Here is a 10,049-nt window from a genome sequence, read left to right as displayed (position 1 = left end):
TGAATCCCATCACCATACCTAAGATTTAAGAATACAATATTACTTATTCATCTCTTGACTAAACTTATTGAACGTTATACATATATACATACACACACACACACACACATATATATATATATATATATATATATATATATATATATATATCTCATATACATATATATTTATGTGTGCATATATATATATATATGTATATATATATATTATAATCTACTATGCCGTCCGCGTTTGAATATTCATCTCGATCTAAGTTAATAGATATATTTTTTTTAATACTGCGCACACTATCATTTATGCAATGTGTACTTAAAGGATTTCAAACTATCGTAAATTGTAATTATAATAATCTCATTTAAACGAGAAGCAAATATATTGGTTAAGAGCGTGAACTTACATCGTCAGTGACTTATTGCGATGGTACTTAAAGTTTCTTTGCGACACATTTGCAAAACTTCGTTACTTGTATCTGAGCTTGAAGTATCAAATAAATATTCTTTTCTACTCTAGGCACAAGGCCTGAAAGTTTGGGGGAGGTAGGCAGCAGTCGATTAGATCGACCCCAGTTAGTACTTAATTTATCGACCCCGAAAGGATGAAAGGCAAAATCGGCCACAGCGGAATTTGAACTCAAAAGATAAGCACAAACAAAATACCGCTGGACATTTCGCCCGGCGTACTAACGTTTCTGCCACCTCGCCGTCTTAATTCTTATGTAGATATTGATATATATACGGAGTAGATGTATTGTCAATTTTTATGATTGTTCATATTTACGAAAACTCTTTCATTTTTCATTGAAGTACATATTTAAATAACTTCAGTCATATAAAAAATAATCGAAAAGAATTCACGTCATTATTAGAGAAAATAAAACATTCTTAAATTTATCCGATTAACGTTAATGTGTTGTCAAAACGTACCAATATCTTCCAATGAAAATTTAACTTTTACATGTTGAAAATAGCTTTTACGTACTTTCTACTAACCAATCATGATGTTGTACAATATATCATCAAGTATGCTAAACAGAGGCTATTATTACCATAAAAAGCTAATACATTCTTTTCTCTTCTAGGCACAAAGCCCGCTATTTTGGGGGAGGAGCTAGTCCATTAGATCACAACTGGTACTTAATTCATCGACCCTGGAAGGATGAAAGCAAAGTCGACTTCGGCGGAATTTGAATAAGAGGTACTACATTCAGGAAGAGATAGATATTAAATATAAATAATACTTATGTACGAGCTTCCATTCGTCTCAGGATATTGAGCTATAAATCGGCAGATTCATATTTGTTGTGCTTCCAAGTTCAATTTCACAACATAGATGAAAACTAAAGTATTTTTCCCTTTATTTTTACTTTTGCTTGCCACACTCATTAGACTGCGGCCATGCTGTTCTACTACCTTTAATGTTTTATCTGAATGAATCGACTCCCTGGTACTTACTCTATCGGACACTTTTTCCCGAAAACTAAGTTACCAGGACGTAAAAACACCAACATCGATTGTCATGCGAGTGTCAAGCTCAAAGCAATAGTAAAAAAAAGAACATTTGCCCAAGTTTCCACGCAGTGGGACTCAACCCGGAACCACGTGATTGGGAAGGAAGCCTCCTACCACATTTGTGTGTGTATGTATGTATACATTATGCATACATATACATATGTATTCATAAACAGCGAGGCAGACTAATCACAACGTAATATACAATAATAAAAGTGAAGTTCTTATTAGACACTTACCAATAACAAGCAAAAATATGAAGCTATAAATTCTCATCTTCTATGATCTATAAAACAGTACAAACTGAATGTATTATGTCCAAGTTTTATAGCTTTATTTACTAACAAATGATTGTAACAGATGTTTATCATCATTGCAAATAGAAATGCATTTGATTAATTGCGATATGTGTAATTTGCTTCGCAAATTCTGTGACGTTTATATTTTTACTAAGGAAAACTGACGTTGCCGTGAATTAACATTTCATTTGATGCTTTTTCAATAGATACATTATTATATTCTTACAATTACTTAATATTTATATGATCAGGAAAATGAATAATCTATTTATATAAGGAGTGTAAGAGATAAAACCAAGGTTACATTTGTTTCACAGCTAAAAAGATACCCGGTATCATGTAGCTTTGTAATTGCAAAGGTATAGCATTGTTGTTTCATTAACTACAGAATATTTATCTTAATAGTTATTAGAATCTGTATATTACAATGCTATGAGTGCTATTGACATTATTGATCTGTCATTTTCTGCAATACTGGATACCTTTCAGATAATTAGCAACATTATTTTACACATCATATTTATAAATTACAGAAACAAATCATTTGGTGATAGTGTGGACATATCGAATGTACACTAACATGTAATTTTGACGATAATAAATAATTAGGTATAACGTTATTAAATATCACGTTATTAAATATCTTATTTCGAGAGGTTGAGTTTAATTCGTCGAAAGAACAAAAGCTAACCGCTTATAAATTGTGTTAATTCCAACAGTTAATCATACAATACGACATTTATGTCACTACCAGAGACCATTTTTTAATATCTCTTTTTATACTTCTGAGAATATAAATGCTGCCCCAAAATCTGAGAAGGGAATAATGTTGAATAAATTCATAATTAACTCATCCCCCGTATTTTCTTTTGTCGAATACGCACCATTGTATACGCTTCAGATAAATTAGCTTACGATTATATTTCGGGTTCGCTGGGGTGGAGATTTGTATATTTCTCAAGCCTAGTTTTCTTCCACCGTTTATTTTAATTAAATGCCATTTTTTAATGAAATTTTCTAAACACAGCCTTCGAATATTGTAGATTATAAATATTATAGGAATTCCATGTGCAAAATTTGGTGAGTCGGTAAATTATGCATCTCAAATTTTTAACCACATAATTGTAATTAAACCATGTAAACATATGAACATATAAGATAATGAATCGAAGTGATGGCCTCCATTATTTTCCTCCGCTTTAAAATCTTATAAAATCGAAATATGAACCTCGGAAACGTATATGTTGAAGCATGCATTGAAAGCAAGTAATTATTTATAAATTTATGTGCGAAAAAGTGGTGGGGCACATTTCTGAAAGTACTACGTATGTAACTTAAGAAAAATATATTATGCAAATGAAAATTAGTTGTAACATATCAGCTAAATCAAATAAACGAGGCATCAATTGTGTAAATATTAACTATAGAATAGAAGAAACGCCCGGATGGTGGTCCTTTGTGAAGGTGAATATATAGTTTATGATGTGTTGCTGTATCAATAAGAATCAATAGTGATAATTTTACCTTATTGTAGGCACACTTATTTGCAATCTCGGCGATAATAAGAGAGAAGCTTAAACGGCATTGTGCACCCAATTAGAAGGAATGTCATTTCAATTGGTCAAGGTAACTGAAAGAGAATATCGACATACTGCGTTAGTTAAAGCACAATGTTATTCACTGCGACATTTTCATTCACTGCCGGATATTCTTTTTCTTTCAAGTATTTCCATAAACGTCTGTAAATGTAAACGTTTCCCAATATTTACAAATCTACTTCATGTGAATTATAAGCCTAATCAAACTTTAGCCAAATTATTCTCACTTCAGCATCCTTTTATACATATTGATGGTTGTATAAGAAATAGAAAATTGAAGTAGCGAAGTGGCTTTCATTTACTTACAACATTTATGCATACATGAATGGCACCCAACCGAAAATTTGCCTCACAACCTCTTGAAACTTGATATTCTATTACAAAATGTTTGACAAATGTTTAACATATACGTTTCTGATATAGTAGATTAGAGATATATTGGAATATATTGCTAAAAAAAAGAAATTTTGGACATGGTGAGCGAGAGGTTTCAAGTAAATCCCACATCTGGAATTGTATCTTCATAACTTACTGACAAATGAATTCTATGTTGTAGATGATTATATCGAAATTTTGTATGTAGAAATGGGGTTAATATTTCTAGGCAACTCGGCGTCTTGTAACACTTCTCATTCAATAATATAACTACAACAAAGTTGATTGCTTTCCGCGACTAGTCTATCCTTTTATATACCATCCTAGACTGTTTTCCTCTGCTTCGATACAGTCGAAATTACATACTAGTATGCCGTCACACTATCACCAGATTATTTGTACTGATAGAGTCAGACATCATCCACGGTGTATGCTATGTCGATTATCATACATGTTCTTTCCTTTTTATTCACCACAACAATGTCCGTCTTCGTATGTCTTGTCGGGTGATCGCACTGCATCCTTACATCCCACATCAGTTTGCTGTTCTCATTTTCAGCACCTCCTTCTGAGGGTTTGTTCATACCATGTTTTTGCTCTTTGTAGGCCGTGATTTCCACATAGCTTCCAATGGATCATGTTAGCCACATTTCCATGTCGTCCTTTGTATTCGCACCGTGCCATACCGTTCACCCCTCTCACCACATATTCTGCATTTGTCACTGACGATAGTGTTGTCAATTGATTTTTAAAGCGTGTTACTGAGCTGCGCATATGACTGCTTCTGTCTCTAACTTCAGGTCACCCCTCCTAATCCATAGTCATCGATCCTCTCTATCTGTGTTCGCGTTCAGATCACTTGGAAACAGACTGTACATTTTCTTTTCATTCTATGCTTTTTCTTATTTCTTTTTTCTGCATTTCTTGTTTAAATGTTCCTTTAGTTACGCAATTTTCAGTTCTGATGACACCGGCCTTTTTTGTGTGTTTCAAATATGGCTGTTTTCCTCTGCTTCGATACATTTCTGGAAACTGATCAATCTCTCCCTCCCTTTCTTCTGGACATGTACAACCTACCGGTATCACTCTTATGGTACAAGGCTTCATGTACTGTCAAACATTTTTCTTTGACTTGGTATCCATTTTCTTCGTTTCTCTCTTTTGCCATTTTATAATTCCTGCTCCATACAGAAGTGATGCTAACGCCCGCGTATTACCTGCTTCGATTTTATCTCTTTCTCTGTCTGTCTGTCTATCACACACACTCTCTCTCTCTCTCTCCCTCTCTCTCCCTCTTTCACACTCGTACCCCCTCCCTACACGCACATATTCACACATATATAACTTTGTTTTAACTCTTAGAGAGTTATCGCCCTTCACCTCACTGAAATACACTTTTCAGTTTATATTGTATTTATACTGTCTTCGGTAAGATTCTAATGTTTAAATTTTGAATTGCTATATTGACCAAATTTCAGCCAAGCGTGTAAACTGTACGTAAGCATCAGATCGTATTATTACGGTTTGGGAGTGGTACCGCAAAACAATATATAATAAGCAGGTGACAATTTTCTTTTCAACAGCTGTTCAATTAGGATTCAATTGCTCCATATATTGTTTGAACACGATTTAAAAAAATTAACTTTTGTTTAAGGAAGGTGGGGTTATTGTTCCTATCAGTTCATGTTTGCTTGTGCATGTGCGTATAGATATTTATGCCAATGGAGAACAATAAAAGAGCCAGTAAGATAAAGCATTATGTAATATATGTACTTAGCCGTGATCAAAAACGAGATTATGATATATATTGTCATCGTCTAAATGAAGTAAACTGTAATAGCTTTTGTTCTCGTGACATTGCATTATTTATTGAGAATAGAGTGGAACAGATGTCTGCCAATATTACAAACATACTCATTTGATGATTTGCGACGTGTATGTTAATATCAACAAAACTTGAGTGATAATTACGCAATACAAAAATTCTTACTTTGAAATCAATTTTAAATAATAGTGTCTTATAGTTTTCTAATTAGCGTGTGTGTTTGAACCACTGATTTTCCGTAAAAAGACACACTTATATAATACTCTCTCTCTCTCTTACACACACATTCATACATTCACAAATATATAATGGAATATTAGATATGTGTGAAGGCGGTGAGCTGGCAGAAACGTTAGCACGCCGGATGAAATGCGTAGCGGTATTTCGTCTACCGTTACGTTCTGAGTTCAAATTCCGCCACGGTCGACTTTGCGTTTCATCCTTTCGGGGTCGATAAATTAAGTACCAGTTACGCGCTGGAGTATCACACAGACACCTTTAATGTAATTCTCATGGTCATTAAAGATGACACACTAAGTGACATGGCTTGTGCCCATTGAATTACAAGTACAAACTACTTTTTTTCCAGGTGAGTGGACTAGAGCAGGAAGAAGTAGTACATTCCTCAAGAAGAAAAAGCGCTAACAGAAATCTAACTCCTGACGTTCGATCATGAACTGATTACCGCAACGATTAAGCTTAGTAAGATCCGATATCTTAATCAATTCCAGAATAACTGAACTCCCATGATTTTCCGTTTAGGTATTCTATTTTCCCGTGTTTCGTTCTGATTCCGAGCAATCTTTACTTAATCAACTTGTCAGTTGTGGAAATTGCTGAATCATGTGAAACGTGTATTAAAATAGAGCTGTTTTAAAATGGATATCTACAAGTAGAATCGGAATTCGTCAACCAGTAAATATATGAAAATGTTTCGCGTCATATCCACTGTTTTATTATGTTAGCCATCAAATTCAAGGTAGTCATGGTTTTACCACAGATAATATTATTCCTATATGAAATTCTTCAATGTATCAATACTTGGTTGACAAATCTACTTAAGTAAACACTTCTACATCGAAATAAGTATTATTATTATTATTATTATTATTATTATTATTATTATTATTATTATTATTATTATTATTATAACCGTCGTCGTACTCTTCATCATTGCTGCAGTTGCTCTTATGACAAATCTTTTATATATATCTATGTGTATGTTGAGAAGGCACGTGGCTTAGTGGTTAGGTTATTCGACTCGCAATAAGAGTCGCAAGTTTGCTTCCTTAATGGGTCACCCTTGTCACGCTGAATCACCCTGACAAGTATTTGAAGGAGGGACACGTGTTTGTGGAATGTTCCCTCACTTGCATGTTAATGTCACGGGCAAGTTTGAAAATTACCTGTAATATATATGTGAATATATATTTTTTTCTGGTCTTACAGTATAAACATGGTCGCTCTACAAGCAAATTGCACGAAAGAATAACAAAGAGTAGTGATACGTTTTATCTGGAAAAGTGATGGACGATCAACAGTGCAAGGTACAGAGCTTTGCTGGTCAACAATCTGAAGACAGCAATTCGCACCAAACGGCGGAGACTGTTGTCGAAAAAGTTTTGTTGTTACAGGACAATGCTCGCCCTCACACGGTAACCCAGACCGTTATAACCACTAACCAATTGGGTTTTGAGGTTCTGGAACACCCTGCCTACAGCTCAGATCGTGCCCCTTCCGATTATCATATCTTTGGATCGTTCAAAGATGGTTTACGTGTCGTCCATTTTCTACGGATGGAGATGTGAAGGAACCGGTGCAGAAATAGGTGCACGACCAACCGAAAACCTTCTTCTTGGAGGGAATACGCTACCTTGTGAACCGCTGCACCGAGTGCATCGAAAAGGACGGAGATTATGTACAGAAATTTGCGTACTTGTTTCTTCCCTACTTTTGTATAAATGCTTTGGAAAAGTAAGTGTGCGTGCAACTTTTGATTCTCCTTCGTAGAATATGTCTGCGTTTGTGTGGGTATCGCTGTGTATATAGCATTAAGATATTCGTGAGATCTTACCCCATGTTCTATATCAACAATATCAGAAGACGTCGTAATGATAAATCTCCCTCAAAAATATTTCCATTGTCGCACACATAAAAAATTTAGCTTATTAGGTCAACGTAACAAATTTATATGGACCAAAAATTCGAAAACATGTACGATTGTTTTCTGAACAACAGGAAATACGAAACATAACTCCATAATAGTCTTGCAAACGAAACCGAAGACATTGTATTTCACAAGAATATTAGTAGAATTTGAAGCACCTCAAGAAAAAACGAGACGTTAGTAAATGTTTTAATTCGTTTATCGTCTTAAAAGATTTCAGTGGCATCGGTATTCTTATGGCAATTTTATAACAGTAGCGCCGCATTGCAAACAGCATTGAGATTTTAATTGTTCTTACAGATTATCATTATTACTATGTATGTATGTATGCATTTATGTATATATATATATATATATTACGCAAGAAAATATTGACTAACCGTTGCATAGATATGGCTTCTTTTTCATTGAATGCAGGCGCAAAATTAGTGCATTAGTTACATAAATAGCTATCAATATCGGTGACAGGAGAAAGAGCATATGTCTGATGTGGTATCCTTCTAAACTTAACGCTACAAATCTATTGTAATATTTTTTAAAACATTTCTCCAAGTTTTGTTATACCATAAAATATTTTTTCAGTCAACACATCATTATGATGGAACTGGCATATTCATTTCATCTCGTCCATATCGATAACATGTGGAAGCATGGTGTCGGGGTCTTTCCAATTTTTAATTGTTCGATAATACTGCAAACAAAAATATTTGAGAGATAATCTACATATGGTATATCTTTGTATTTACATATATGAAACAAAACATTATTGGAAAGATTGGATATAATGGATTCAGATAAAATGATATGTATCATGTAGTAATATCCCTCCTCATTCCTATATTTCAGATGCACAGGAACAGAGATGTAAACCACAGTTATTTTTAATGTAATTTAAATGTAAATCGCATTTGTATTTAAATCTGCATATGTACTCCTATTCATTGTAATTGTGTTGGATAGAAACTCACTAAATATTTATGATGCAGCAAATCGAGCCTAGCATTTATCCACCGGATCAAATACGGTCAAATGCTCAACTTATGTAATTCTAAATGCTCCTTAAATCTCGATCCGATTTCTTTCTTTTATTCCTTTACTGGCTTCAACTAGAGGCTGGAGCCATAGTGGAGCAACTCCTTTCAGTGTTTTGGAGTATCATTTCGGTACTAATGTTAGTGTCTATCTGACTGTATGCATGTATGTATGTATGTATGTATGTATGTATGTATGTATGTATGTATGTATGTATGTACATATGCATGTATGCATATATGTGTGTACATATAGATGTCTCATTATTTTATATATTGCACAAAATATCTGTTTTTATAAGTGGAAGTAGAATTGCATAAAAAATTTCTTATGTATAAATGTAGAGACATACTCTGTGTATGTTCATATATATTTAAACACGTCCCATTTTAAATTTGATACCAATATGTTAAGGGTGTTTCTTATTACCAATCTATACTATCACTCTGAGTTGATTGGATATTAGATTATAACCTCCCATTATTAAATAATTATCTTTTCAATTTGTCCACCAATTTCCCAACAAGACTTTTGAAATAGTTTTTTTTTACCGTCAAATATATCCAGAGATGTAGTGTGAATGTATGACAACAGCAGAAATCATAAATAATATACGATATTATACACTGATCAAGTAAAGAATTTTGTCTCATAATAACACTACTTCTGCCATAAAAGAAATATATATATATCTTACAAAGCACTTTTGGTAAAAGTGAACATTGAAATATGCATCACAGTATTTCGATATTCCATACATGCATTTAGAATGTGTTCGTAATAGTCTGCAACGAAATGAGAAAGAAAGAGGTTTTGAAACAAAGCAAACATGTAACAGATGTATTGATTTCTGATTTCTTTTTTTTTTTACATTCTTTAATTAAAAAGCTTCTATGTCAAAAAATAAAACATGAAGAATTTGGAAAGATAATGCTGTTTATTAAACATCTATGCGATACAATCATATACATCCGAAAACCATCTTTTCTCACCTACGCCTCTTAAAGATTGTAGATGGTTGCGAATGTCTCTTAATTGCCGAACCTGTTCAATCAACTCGGAAGAGAAATGAACCATACAAATAAGAAAAGGAGAAAAACCGGAAGTAAAAGGTCGAAAATCAGGAGGGATAAGAGAAGATTCTACTGAATGTCATATTATAGTTTTGCTACATACTTGCAGATATTTGCAAAGTGTGTGTGCATGTATATATATATGTATATATATATATATATATATATATAT

General features: G+C 33.5%; 1 protein-coding gene and 1 long non-coding RNA gene across 2 annotated transcripts in view; both read right to left on the bottom strand.

The window, feature by feature from the left end:
• The window catches only part of LOC128249867 (uncharacterized), a 9,155-nt gene extending 7,496 nt beyond the window's left edge, over positions 1-1,659 (bottom strand). The window contains exon 1 of the long non-coding RNA XR_008265996.1: positions 398-1,659. This is a non-coding gene — a long non-coding RNA (uncharacterized LOC128249867). The remainder of the gene's footprint in view (positions 1-397) is intronic.
• A 6,296-nt stretch (positions 1,660-7,955) lies between these two features.
• The window catches only part of LOC128249835 (uncharacterized), a 7,317-nt gene continuing 5,223 nt past the window's right edge, over positions 7,956-10,049 (bottom strand). Inside the window, exons 3-4 of the mRNA XM_052974379.1 lie at positions 9,502-9,589; positions 7,956-8,463 (exon numbers count right to left, since the gene is read on the bottom strand). Coding sequence (XP_052830339.1) covers positions 8,386-8,463; positions 9,502-9,589 — 166 coding nt within the window. The 3' untranslated portion in view covers positions 7,956-8,385. The remainder of the gene's footprint in view (positions 8,464-9,501; positions 9,590-10,049) is intronic.

This window comes from Octopus bimaculoides, chromosome 18 (assembly GCF_001194135.2).
Source record: "Octopus bimaculoides isolate UCB-OBI-ISO-001 chromosome 18, ASM119413v2, whole genome shotgun sequence".
Classification (NCBI taxonomy): domain Eukaryota; kingdom Metazoa; phylum Mollusca; class Cephalopoda; order Octopoda; family Octopodidae; genus Octopus; species Octopus bimaculoides.
Note: the sequence above shows the minus strand (reverse complement) of the source record. Positions and strands in the feature narration are given on the sequence as shown.